A 15,036-nucleotide genomic window follows, 5' to 3' on the forward strand; every position below is an offset into this window, starting at 1 on the left:
AGTATTGTAATATTATTATTGAAGCCAAAGTTATACCTAAGAATTTTCGACGTCACCGCGTATTTAGAATCGACTTTAGTAGTATGAATTGCGTAGTAGTTTAAAATACCGTAAGACGCGTTTTTTTGCATGCACAGTCGTGATTTATTATATTATATTATAATATAGCCGTACCGCACTTAGACTTTTGCGCATTCCGAAATCGGGGCAACCTGCAGTAGATAAGTTTATTGTATATCGAACCGACAACGTGTTATTGTTTTAGGCGGTTACAGCCGGGCAAAAACATCAACAAACAGTGCGATCAACAGTCACAGTTACCCGCCGACGCGGTTTCCGCTGGCGCCAGCGACTCGAGGAATTTCCGGTTGAAGACGCTCAGACTTCAGCTGAACATGAACCCGTCGACACTGAATTTGAGGTACATTCGCGCGCACATAGTATAGGGTAAAGTTTACATATTATACGGTCGCAGACCGCCCGACCGTCTGTCCGTTTAACTGTAATAGGTCCGTGACCCGTAAAAATGTACCTATACCGCGGCGGTGGTTGTCTACACGTTTCTAACGTATGCGGCCGGACCGCCGTATATGTATAATAATACTCTGCGTACATCGCCTGTGCCCACACTACATCATTGTACTCGCGTGTATGTGTCGAGCGCGAGGGAAAAAAGCGATCGGTTTTTTTCTTCTTGATATTTTCAATTTTCTTTTTGCCGACTATATACCGAAGTTGCCGACTACCCTATATACGCGTACCCTTTGTCGGGAGGACACATAAAATGTATAATAGGTATCCTGATCTAGGCGAACGAAAGCTCACGTCCCGTCTCCGCCCGCGGTCGGTTTATGGATTTTTGCGCACTTTGCACTCGGCGAACGGAGAACTACCCTATTGTGAACATCCCGGTACACCGGATCAATCAACCCGAGGAAACAGCCGTCCCCGTTCCGCCGCGCGCAATGAATGGAAAACATTGAATATTGACGGACTGCATCAGGTTTTTACCCTTTCTACCTTTGTTGTTATACGGCGTATAGGCTCCGGACCTCGTGGATTACGACACAGCTACGCATAAAGCGCAGTAATAGCCGCGGAAGAAAAAATATTACCCGAACGCTCGGAAAATACGAACGAAACAAATAACGCATTGGCATGAGACTGTACGCGAATATTGATGTATTTGATTACGTTAAATAATACAATTTAAATGAAAAAAAAAAAAACACAGACCACCATTCGACAAACGGAGAAAAGCTCGCTGCACGAGTCTTTTTTTTTTGTTTTGTTATTATAACTGACTTAATTTTTAATACTCGTTCAATCCCTTCGGTTCTGTCAGTCGCGACTGCGGTTTTATAACCATCGTCGCGGGATGACCGTGTTCGTTCTTTTCATTCGTTTTCGAGAATATTAACGAACTTAAATTTACTAATTGGGAAAACTACTCTAATTATTATTTCAATGGCGTTATAAGTTAGTGCTTAGTTTATTTTAGGTACGTTTCTGAGCTGAAATTAAATACTACGTTTTGAATACGTTCTGTTTAACATATTTTATACAAACCGATAGAATCAACATACAATTATGCGATAAATAAAACTAGCGGTAAAAAATAATTTAATTATTATTGTTTATTGTTCTGTCTATTAATTAATATTGAAAACTATAACTATTAGGAAAATAATTATTTTATGTCTACCCTACATAAAAATTGAATCTAGAATACTTAGATTTAAGTTCTAAAAAAGTTGTGCCCTATTTGAGTACATTGAAGATTATAAAATAATTTAAATTTTATAAAATTTCTTATCTCAAGAAAATGTCCGGTTTTATTATGATGTAGTTTTTTTCTTCCGTATTAATTAAATAATAACTTATATTTAGTATAATATGCCAACATATAATTTTTAGGTTTAAGTTTTATGATTATATTTTCATTGGAGGTAATGATTTAATTTTTAGTATATTTTATTATTTAAAGTTAAGTAAAAATTTAAAATATAGAGTTAGGTAAGACATGATTTTTCGTATGGCTCTAAAAAGTATTTTCTGAAAAAACAAATCATTTGGAATTGTATGATCAACATCATAGTTCTGCATCAGAATACGAAAATTATTAATTATAAGCTAATGAAAAATGTATCAATGAGATTATTTCAGATATAAGGGTAATATACTCATTTTTGAATTAATAAATATAATATTTATTATATTATATTCGTTATATTTAAACGTTTCCATTAGAGCTGTATCCTAAAATATTTAAATTAAAAATATATAGAGGTTTTAAACTTGATCTATTTTTTGCTATGTATTAGTCTGTCTTTTTTTCTTTCTAAATTTATTATGCTTAATATGTGAACAATTTTCGGGTTGTAAAAATACTATAAAAGTTTCACGGAAAAACTTCTTCAATTAGAAGAATCGATTTATTGAATGTATTGGTATTTCAGCTAATGTCCTAGTTTAGAGATTGTACTACTTTGAGAAAATATCACAAAATAGCAAAAAAGATTTTGAGACAATTTTATATGCCTACCAAATTTGGTTATTTCAAAATAATCAAATTATCGGCTATAAATTTATAATTCAACTTTCGTACAAAATTGAATTGTTTGCCTGAGTTTTAAAATAAATAATGTTTGTAAAATTTGTTGGATTTTTCATAATATTAATATTGGTTTACAACTAACCGAATTTTTATATAAAACTAAAATTTTAATTAATATATTTAAATACTAATTAAAAATAACTTACAAGTGATCCCATATCTATAACATTGTTAGTTGATGAATAATTATGAGATTATATAGAAAAACGTTTCACGTGAAAAAGAACCACTTAAGAGGTTTTAACGAACTATTAATATTCTCTCTCTCTAAACAACTTAGAGCATATTAAATAAACGATCAGCTGGTCCAATATTATGTTTTTCGCTTTAATAATAACGTTAATTCCTTATTATAAAAATAAAAAATAAAAATATTATCTTAGTTACCTCGCGGGATTTTTGATATAATAACTTAACAGCGAGTTATAAGCGTATTATATAACATGATTTACTTAAGCTATACAGTCATAGTTAAGAAATCAAAATCATACACAATAAATAAAAAAATATGTTTTTTCTAATATATATTTATTTTTATTATTAATACGAAACAAAGGTATCATTGTTTTAAAATCGATTATTTTTATTTTTTATGACTTAAATACATTTTATATTAATACTATTACATATAAATAAAAAAACGCTGTTACAGCAAACAATATTATCTATTGTATTGTATATAAATTTGATTTCTCAACTATGACCATTGTAGCTTGAGTTATTCTTTTACAAACTAAATACTTTTCACGAACAATTTATTTTTCATCTTAGTATGTACAGTATTAATCAATAATAGGGTATAAAGATATAAAGTATAAATATATTATTATTATGATATTTAAACAATATTTAAATTTTTTCTCTATAATAAGAAAATTTAAAAAAATCTTTACAAACTTGATGTTTTTAAAACTGTTTAAAAATATAACTTTAAGTTTATTTAAATTGTAAAATAATCATATTTGTTTATATTAGAAGGATTACTTAATCTTGAACTTGTCTTGAATTTTAAATACAATAATATTTCGTGAATAATTATTATTTTAATATTTTTTACCGTTTACTTTCATACATTTCAATAATATTATAAGAAAATTATGATTTTAAAGTCTATTTACATTTAACATATTATTATATACCTTAAATTAATAATTAAATTCAGATTCATATTTTTATGAACGACTATTTATCATATTACTACTGGTCAAATATTTTAAGATGTTTAAAAAGTGCTCGTGACTCCATTATATTATGTATCTACAACATGTTTTTATATATTATTATCATTATTATTAGAACAATATTTAGTTCATATTATCTTTTTACACTATGAGTATTATAATATAGTCTATGTCGAGTAATACGATTATGATAGCGTATCGGCTAAAATAACACGTCCTTGATTTTAGTTTACACACGAATAAGTATACACGTAACCTATTCAAGTGTATAGTGCTTACTTAATTGTTGTTATTAGTTATATTATCCTGTATTATTTGGAAAATATCCAACGACCATTATATTATACAAAAGGCCATTTAATAACCTTAACCATATATCCATACATGTTATAATATATTTTATATATATATATATATGTGTGTGTGTGTGTGTGTGTCTTAATACAATGAATATAATATCATATTGTAATTTAGGTATATTAGGTATAAGTATCTCCGACATTTTACAAACGTGAAATATTAGAAAATAATATGGTAGTTATACTAGTATTAGCGCCGCCTTTGTATTCATTATTTTCTTAATGTTAAATTTCGGATACATACAGTAAGTTATGGTAGCTTTGTACACAGCGTTTATACTTGGGAGATTAGTTTTAAATTATTTAGTTTTAGTGTTTACTAATAACGGTTATAAGAGGAATTATTTTTATAACATTATTAGTATAATATTATACACAGATAATTTGATTTAGTTAATCACTTTAATAAAACGGATTTTAATCAATTTATCTTGTATATGTAAATAATATTTTAATCTATAAAAGTTATTGTGATTTATTAAGGATAATATATTTTTAACAAATTAATATATTCGTAGTGAGTAATGACTTAAAACTATTGTTTTGGGATATATATATATATTATGTCAGTATAATAATTGAATTACAAATGACAGAACCGTTTATTTGGTTGACAAGTATTATATCATCTCAATTATTGGTCCAATTTTAAACACTTTGTAAATGGTGTAATAAAATGAAAATAATGAATTTAGTTATTAAGTGTATTATTTTTTTGTCTATAGAAAATTTATTTGATGTTCTGTTAACAAGTTACGATTAAAATAGACGAAATGGCATTACTGAATATTACTAACTGACTAAAGTACAGTTATATTTATGTATACTGCATGCACCTAAAATGTAAAAGTTGTATTAAATAAATTACAATAATATTTATATTCTCAAAAATATTATTTTTAAGTAGCTTTATGTTTTGCACAGGAAAGTATTATATACTCGTAAATTATTTTTTAATACAAATAAAGTATATAAGCCTTTGGGGACTCTTCACCACCAAAAAAAAAAAATATATATATATATATAGGTTTTAGATAATAAACCATGGAAAAATGTATGATTTTTTTGTAATTAACGTTGTTTCGACGATTCGATACCGTCATAATTATCAAATGTATGTACAAATATTTAAAACAGTTCTTATCGCTCAATCATACAACTTTTACGATGGTCTATGAAATATACAAAAGGTTTAAAAGGACTTTTTCAAAGTTATTTTCAACATAATATATAATATATACCTACATAATATTGTTTAATTCATGAATTCATTTAAAAGTGAATTGTTAAAATACAATTTATTATATTATTATTATTATTACTTAAGCTAATAGTATTTTTTTGTAAATTCAAAGATAATGTTTATGAGTTGTTTGAAAAAAAAGTAATAAAAATATTGCCTATAATATTATAAATACGTGTTTACAGATTTCTCGCCAACAGACAGAAGCGACAGAGTCTAGCTGCCGCCAACGCCGTTAGAACCGAACAAAAGGCCAGCAAAGTATTGGGAGTCGTGTTCTTCACGTTTGTGTTATGCTGGTCGCCATTCTTCTTGTTGAACATAGTGTTTGCCGTCTGCCCGAAGGAAGACTGTCCGGTGCCCGACCACGTGACCGAGGTGTGCCTGTGGTTGGGATACGTGTCTTCCACGATAAATCCGATCATCTATACGATATTTAACAAGACGTTTAGAGCCGCATTTATCAGGTGATTTGAAATCTAATAAAATATGGTCTGGAAATAATATTACAGGTACCTACATGTTGTGGGTGTCTAAGTGTACCGATTGCATTGAGTAGGTAACCGTGTTGTTACGATATTACTGTGTACGGCACAATCTGTTGTCTCACACACTCGTCGACGGTTCCAGTGCTCTGATTTCGTAGAATATTACAAATTGTAATAACAATTGTAGAAAGGAAGCGCGCGAAAAATTCTTGTTGAAAAAATATTGCTGACGATTATTGATTAAAACCGTAGTGGCTTGAGGTAGGTTTCATTCCAACGGATTATTGAAACGGGTTGGTCTAGATTATTGCGGTGCTGTAATTAAATTTACGATCGACCGAGTGTTCTTAGAACTTTCCAATTAAAAAAACTAATGTAATATAAACAAGGTTTTCTTTGTGTTTCGAAAACAGTGTAATTCTTTCGCCAGATTTGTCCAACAAAAATGTGACAAATAATTTTATTGCCGTTAAATATTATTAGGAACGATCGATCAGGGGTACATTTTAAAAAAACTCCGAGAATATTTTCGTTAAAAAAACCTTTTTCTTTTAAATGTTACATCCAAAGTAAAACGGTATTGTGGTTGATACGTAAGGATAATTTTAAGTTTATTATCTCGATTTAGTGGCTGCAGCTGATAACTCGTGAATTATCGCATCACCACACGACTCATCTTGACTCATCTAATCCATACGAAAAAAAAAAAGTAAAAACTATTTCTATCTCACGTTCGCTAATACCGTTTACGAGGCGTTTTACACAACAAACAATTTTGCTGCGAAATATGAAATTCAAATATAAAACATATACGTGATGGGTTAAAAAAATTATGAAACATCTAAAAAAAAAAAAAAAACTCCAATACTAGGTAAAATGTGTGAATATATTGTTATATAATTACTATAATAACAATAGTGTTATAATAATAAAACGTAACGTTAAAATGATAATGACGAAACAAATTACGCTCGACGTGTTTGCGGTGTTTCCTCGCGCATTATGATTGGAGGTTGTACGGATTGGGGTACCTAACCTGTACATAGGTAATTTAATGAGAGCCTTTTAATTATTATTTAACTATAGCCCGGGAGAGCTTCAGCAAATATAGCTCAAATAATATTACGTTTTTGTTTATACATTTATCATTACACATAATCAACATTAAAATATATTATACAGTGTTTCAGAAGACACTTACGCATTAAATAGTTATCCCGAGTGCTTTAGTGTGTCGGGAGTTGTGGGCCTAAAACAATTGAACCTGACACGGTGTGTATCTTTTAAAGTTTTAAGATGAGATGTGCATTATATTGTACATTTGTATATTATGTGCCTGTGGATGACTATAATATGCCCATAATTCGTTATGTAACTAATGTCGTTGTGTTTATGTAGACACAGTTGAATATTAACTAGTCAAAGAAAAGAAGCCAACCTATAAAGTAGATTTACAATTTAACTATTTTAAGTATCAAATACATTAACTTAGCTTTTACCAGTTTATTTGAGTAATTATACACCGATTTAAAATCATGTTTCTACATAATATCTACACATTAAAATATTAAATCATGGTAAGAATTATTTAATTATTTTGTTTAATAACGCTGTACACAATAATTTTAAGTAAAAATATTCTTATAAACTTCACGATTTAATTATATATTTGTCACTAGCGCGGAATTACCTACATAATTACAATTATTGGGAAATGAGAAAAACCGTAGATACATTTTAAACAAAATATTTAGTTATTGTTTAAAAAAATTAAATTTTCAATTAATAAAATAAATATTTAAGTTGACTAAGACAAGTTAAGTTGTTGTAAAAAATGACTTCAAAATTTTACATTCAAATATATTTTATGTTAATTATTACTTTATAACTTAACGTTCTTAACGTTTACCTAATTTAAATAACTCAAGCTAATCGTTTATCCCCGTTATATCCGGCCGTTATTTACCAGTACAAAAGTTTGTTGATTATTGTTGATAATAAGATATTTATTTATAATATATTTTCTTGTCCGTAATAGGGATATAGGTCGAATCCAAATTAGTAATTTCCATTTTAATAATTGAAATTGTATTCATAATTGAAACAAACAAAAAATTAGAAAAACGTTTAACTTTTTTCAATAATATAAATATTTTAATACTACAGTTGAATTAATAAATTATTTTATATCGGTTTTATTCAAGCGTATTCATACTATAGACATTATTAAAAAATACCAAAAACTTATTACTTAATATAGGTTCACAATATCCAATATTAAAAAATAAGTACTAAAATGGCAAAATACAAAGGTTCTTTTTAAATTGTATATTATTATGGAATCATGATTTATCGCGTTGTACTAAAATACGTCGTATAAGAAACTGCGAATTTAACACCACGTTTTTCTAACTATTTCTCACGAAATCGCCAATCGTTATAATATTATTATCATATTGTTATACATTTATACTCGTATAGCGTATTGTATAGCGTCGGGTCGCGGGTCGCCTTCGGTTCGACACTTGACCGAAGTCGAGTCCGACCGATTTCGCGTTTGCGTTACGTCTGATTGGGATCGATTTTTAATTCCTATCACGATCCACCTGTTTCAGGTTGCTCAAGTGCCGATGTCACAAGACCAGACCCCACCGATACAGATCGGTGACGGACAACCGACACTCTGCTTTGATAAGCACTCCGTCCGGGGCGGCCGCCGGAGCCGCCACTGTGCCGTTGTCCCTGTCGCTCCAGACCACGCCACTGACCACGTCGCCGCCCGTGAACGACGCCACCACTACTACTTTCGCCGACACAGCCATCGCCGCAATCGCTGCGTCCAAGAGAACGCCGTCCACGCCCAAGTACCCAGACTCGTTTCGCGTCCAAGAATGTCCGGAAGACACGGCCAAATACTGAACCCGAGCAGTGGTAGTTTCCGCTCAGACGATGTCGTCTAGAATCCCAAACATATACGAGTACCTAAATATTATTATAGTGTTATCATAATATTATAACGATGATATATAATATTAGATCTCATAATGATATTTGTGATTATAAGTCCGATCGGATCGAGTTGTTCGAGTATACGACGCATATATACCTTCATATTATAAAGGACGTGTAATAGAAGGTATTTACTGGTGTAATGTTGACTTGCTATAATTATATTATTTAAGAATTTTTCTCGTAATCAATTTTTCAATTTTATTTTTTAATATATTATAATAAAAAAAAAATAAAAAAAATCGTATTGTTGATTAGAACAAAAGTCATCGCATATAGTTGGTTAATATTACATTTCTCAGTTAATTACTACAGTTGTATGCCGCAGCTGTAAATGAATACACGGAGTGTCACTTCTGGATTCACTTCCGCCGACGACCCGTGTTTAAACCGTGGTAATAATATATAAAACCGGAGTTATTATAAATAATAATAATAATAATTATTATTATTATCGTATTAATAATAGACATATCACAGTATGCGTCCACTCTTATTTCTTTCTTTCTCTCTTCCTTCCACCCTCACTCGCTCCTTGCCTGTGCTCTCACTCTCCCGGAGACGTCTACACACTCGTATCTATGTTTTTTCGTACGGTGTAAATCGGGGGTTTATTCGCGCGCGGGAAATATAAACGACCGCCGACGATGGAAAGGGTCAATCAATCTTTATGAATACCCTAACCGTAAGAAAAACGCACACGCACCGGAGACCGAGAAGTAATATTATATGAAATATCGCACCTCTCGGGCGGATGAAAAAAATAAAATAAAATAATAATAACGCACTGCGGTTTTCGGTCGTTAAATTGATGAGCACCGGGCCTAAAAATCCGAGTATAGGATATCGGTTTAACGAGTTTCGTCAGACGGGCGGGAGAAACAAGAGCTCGACGAATTCTTCGCATAAATAACTATTATAATATTACTATTATTATTATTATTACATATTTGTGAAAAAATATTACATCAGTGTGTTTTTCATTTTCATTTTCGTTATTATGTCAAATCTATAATATTTCGTCAGTAGAAAATAATATTAGCTACACGTTAAGAATAGTTTAGAATGATTTTTGGGGTATACCAAAACTTAAGATATTAATAATATTCTTGCTTTTGTATATTTTTAGTAAAGTATAACGGCAGTAGTAATTGTTATTTAAACACCGATGTTTGTCAAACTGATTTACAGTTTTATAAAATGCATAGTTTATAAGAAGATAATAGTAGTTATACAATAGATGAATAATGTTATTACTATAGAGCTTTTAGAAATAATCGATTAGCTATTATATTGTCCATTTATTATTATTATTATTGTTGTTGTTGTTGTTTTTTTTAATTTACCAGTGTATTAATGTTTTCAGTTACGTTCAAATTAATTTATACTTATTATTCGAACATTTGTATTATATAATATGTGCGTGGAAAAGTAGTTACTTATTCCTTTTTAATGTAAAATATATTGTAGTTAAATAGTATTCATATTAATGTTATTATAAAAACAAAAATATATTATTGGTATTCTTGACGGTAATGTAATTTAAAAATCATACTGTTTCAAATTTTAAAAATAATAATTCATAAATTATATAACTATAACAGGTGTAAAAGTGTTCATTGGTATTTCTTAATGAGAGTTGAAGAATAAACAAAATTATAAAAAACATAATCGATGTGGTAACAGCCTATTTTTTATAACCAAACCATCAAACCTACAATATTACTTACTTAGTATATTACTATCATATTATATTTTTTTTTATTTATAATTTATTTTTAAATAAGAGAAGATAATAGAATATGAAATTTTGATTATTATTTTTTTTAATGATTGATTATTTTTTTATTTGTATTTTTTTGCAATCGATGCACTTAATCTAGGCATCGATATTTTAATGAGTTTTGAATACGATTTTTTATTAACACCGTTTTTCTTATTAGCTCTATAGCTCTACATATCACGTTAAGTTTTTTTTTAAAGTTTAAACCATGCACGTGTGTTGGGAGACTGCTGAAGTCTATACGCAGTATTGATATAAATGTATTGTATTTTACTGTCTCGATAAATTCTATAAAAATTCACTGTTTCCATGACAAATTTAAATCGTTATATTCAAACATTGACGGATTTCAATGGATTAAAATGTTTTATTAAAATATTTTATCGAATTTACGGTATGGACATTTTAATAAATTGTTAAGTTTGTAGTTCGAATAAGTCTCATTTTTGAGAAAACATTTTCTACTTTGATTCTAACAATATTCTATGAGGCTTTTTAGCTTTATAATGAACGATTTAATGTAGTTTATTGAGAATTATTTTTTTTGAAATTCACGATAGAAAAGACTCCCAGGAAGCTTAGTGACGTAAACCCGCGTAATTATTGTTTAATAACCTACACGTGACTATTATACCTTAGTTGTTCAGACGAAATTTGTGAATTTTATATTGCGAATAAAATGTTGACGTTATATTTCATTTTGTCCAAGTGATTCGATCGAATAATGTTATTATTATTAATATTATTATTATTGATTGTATACCTTTTGAAATGAGTTTGATGTTTACGCTGTACGATTTTCGATTCAAAACCTTGCAATAATATTATAATCATTATTATATAATATTTAATGAAAAGGTATATATTTTATAATATTATAAAATAGTGTACAATATCGGTTAAATGTACTCATTAATGAGACATGATTTTAATGGCGGTCTCGATGACGCTGGATCACTTGTAACACAATGTTATGTAACTGGTATTTGTTGAACGTATACACACTGTTTTAATCAAACGCCACACACGAGTGGTGCAAAAACTCCGTCGTGTCAATCAAATTATATTTCTGTGGGTTTGAAAAAATATATATATATTACTCGAACCAATTGATTACCTTTAGCGAATTTCGTTGACACGCCATACGCCACAAGTACAAGCTGCAAAACCATTTCAATCGTTATAGCACACGCTGTTTTATTTATTTTTGAAATTGGTGCTTCAAAAACCACTTGTCTTATTCTCATCATTTTAGTCAAGCGGGTTTTCTATTTATTTATTTTTTTTTTTATAATTACTATTATTACTTCTTCATAATAACTGTGATTTTTGACAATACTTTAAATTTATATCACGTATTGAATTTTACCATATCAACAAATAAGTAAATATAAAAGTATAAGTATGATTTATTATTGTAAAAGTTAGTATACAATATTGTTACAAATTGACGGTTAAAGGTAGATTAAGGTTTCACAAACATGAATTTTTCAACTACACAATTTGGCTGTAGTTATTTGAATATTTATATCATATCATTATTTTGTGTTAAAAGTAAATTACACTGGATAATGGATATGTTACGTTATATGTAACGAAATATCTATCATGTCTCATGTCAAAAATAAAATCAATTAAAGGAAGGACAAAATTTAATTTAATTTACATTACAATTTTCTCTACATAAAATAATTTTTAAAATATTTTTTATAAATGTAAATAAAAAAAATTATCAATGGATAAAAATGCTTACAAATTTAAAACAAAATCCTGTATAAAATTTTATTTTATCTGTACAAAAATACTAAAATCATATAACACGTCATTTTTTTTATAAGCATTTGGAGTTAAAATTCGTAAATATTGTAAAAAAATTGTAAACTATTTGTAGTTAGAAATTCATGAAAACTTTACTTTTAATATTGAAGTTTTATAAACTTAATATAAGATTCCACATAAGTATTTCATGCTGAAACCATAAAATCTAATAAATATATAAAGACAGTTATTTTTTTTAGGCATTTAAAGTTCAAATTTGGACGAAATTAATTATTTCAACAATATAATATTATAACGATGTTAATTATTTTTAAATAATTTTAGAAATATTATTTGTGGTAATTTAAAACTTACATAATATACGTACATTATATTATTACGAATTTTACTATACGTAATGATTATATTATTTATTTATTTTAAGATATTATCTATTTATACTATGAATATTTTTTTTTTTACTGTTATACTGAATTTACAGAAAAATGTTATTACATTTTGAGTTATATATTATGTTGATATAATAATATGGGAAAAATAAAATTATTTCAATAATTAAATACTAATAATATAATAAATGCAATATTTTCGGGAAAAGATGTATCAGCCTATCCTAAAATTAAATCTAAAATAAATGACTTGTATAGCGCAATTTAAAAATAAATATATTATAAAATATTTGTTGTATAGGTTGACAGACCGTCTCCGCTCAAAATAGTTTATCTTATTTAATTAAATATCAATTAATTTATATTTAACACAACCACAACAGTAACCCATTCGAAATTTAATGTATAGCGGGCAGTACGCACTTGCCTTCTTTTCTTTTTTTTTTCAATAATTTATTTAAAATAACTGGATTTAATTATTGAATTTCTAAAAAAAATTCTTTAGTATAGATAGCGTTTTCTTGTATGCGGTACTGTGAAAATTGGACAATTTGTTAATTCTAAAAAACTTTGGTTTTAATTCACGTAAAACTATTTTAAATTAAAAAACACATTTAATATGTTGAATTGTTGACCCAAGGGCCATATTAAGATTAGCGCATTATGTTGACCATAATATTATAGTTTTGTTTTTTTTTTTGAGTAGGGTTCTCTTTAGAAAGTTATGAATCTCTATGTAAAATATTACTATTTAAAAATGTCTATAACTTGCTTAAAAATTAAAATGCCATAAAAAAACCACTGCTAAAAAACATAGATAATGTATTAATATTCTGTTAATATTTTATAAACTTTTATTCTCTCTAGTTCTAGTATTAAAGATTACTACATATTAATATCGGAACTATTGAATACATTGTATTGGCTATGATGTGCGTCTGTAAGACGGAAGAGGTAACAAAAATATGTGGTTGTGAGTGAGTAACGTTCTCCTAATGAATCTGATTTTCAGTTATAATTATAAGTTACGGAGAAAAAATGATTACAATCGTATTATACGTTTTTAGTACCTACAGTATTTTTGCAATTAAAAATTAAGAATTATTTGCAATAAATTATGGAATATCAAAACAAATATCTTGTACTATGTACATACGGGTGTATGTTTATCGGTAAACAATGTGCAGATACATATTTAGTTTTATATATTATATCCCTTTTATATAAATGAATTTATCGTGGTACCATACTAAATTTTTAATCTGCTTTATTAGTACAAATGTTGAGCTACAAACGATTTAATTGTTCACATTATCAGGTTTTCAATACAATATCCACCTAACTAGTTCTCTTTGTCTGTATCAATAGGACACTTAATACTGTAATAATTATGTTGGTTAGTAAAATAATATTTGTGAAAATGTGTACAATTTTATATACGATTTATCTTAATCTTATCTAGTTAAAATGGTCATTTGATTTTATTTATTTATTAAATGTAATTTAATCATTTTCATTAAACTGTTATGTTGATAAAATATTTTTAGTTATATTTATCTTTACCAAGATAAAACTTAATTACACGGGATCAAAATTGGTCATGGTCTCAGCAATAAATTATTTTATTTATAAAAATAATTTATAATTTATAAAATTGTATAATTTAATTTAAAGTTAACAAATAAAATTAAGTATAAGCTACGAATGGCTTGAACCTAAATTTAATCAATTTTTAAATTGAAATAGGCAATCAATTATTACGTTTACGGAATATAACAGATATAAATAACTTTTTTAGTTTTTTAAGGTTTAAACTGAATCAACTTTACAATTAAAAATATTTACAAATTTATAAAATAAAAATAATTTAATTAAATAAAATCTGCCTGGTAACATTCATGAACCTAATAAGTTATCTGGTCAATCCTACTGCCTATGCTAATACTTCGTGAGGGATTTTAGGAAGTATGATATTGAGGCGCACCTCAGCTTATTTACGAAATCGAAGATGACGTGTTTTACTGTTATATATTGAGGAATGAAAATTTAAACATTTTTATTTAGTATCGTCTCGGGCAGACGACAGTCAAATTTGGCTTGATGATTTTTTAAAGTAAACCAACAGCCGTTAGTTATTATAAGCTCGTTAACCTTCATCCTGATGATTTCTGTTTATAATAAAAAAAAA

General features: G+C 27.9%; 1 protein-coding gene across 2 annotated transcripts in view; it reads left to right on the forward strand.

The window, feature by feature from the left end:
* The window catches only part of LOC132921600 (5-hydroxytryptamine receptor 2A), a 93,339-nt gene extending 82,811 nt beyond the window's left edge, over positions 1-10,528 (forward strand). The window contains exons 6-8 of one of the 2 annotated variants that reach the window (XM_060984706.1): positions 266-421; positions 5,586-5,867; positions 8,504-10,523. In XM_060984706.1, the coding sequence (XP_060840689.1) occupies positions 266-421; positions 5,586-5,867; positions 8,504-8,807 (742 nt within the window). In that variant the 3' untranslated portion in view covers positions 8,808-10,523. Of the gene's footprint in view, positions 1-265; positions 422-5,585; positions 5,868-8,503 lie in introns of both variants that reach the window. The other variant, XM_060984707.1, reaches the window with a different exon arrangement.
* Positions 10,529-15,036: the final 4,508 nt, after the last annotated feature.

Source organism: Rhopalosiphum padi, chromosome 2, assembly GCF_020882245.1.
Source record: "Rhopalosiphum padi isolate XX-2018 chromosome 2, ASM2088224v1, whole genome shotgun sequence".
Lineage (NCBI taxonomy): Eukaryota > Metazoa > Arthropoda > Insecta > Hemiptera > Aphididae > Rhopalosiphum > Rhopalosiphum padi.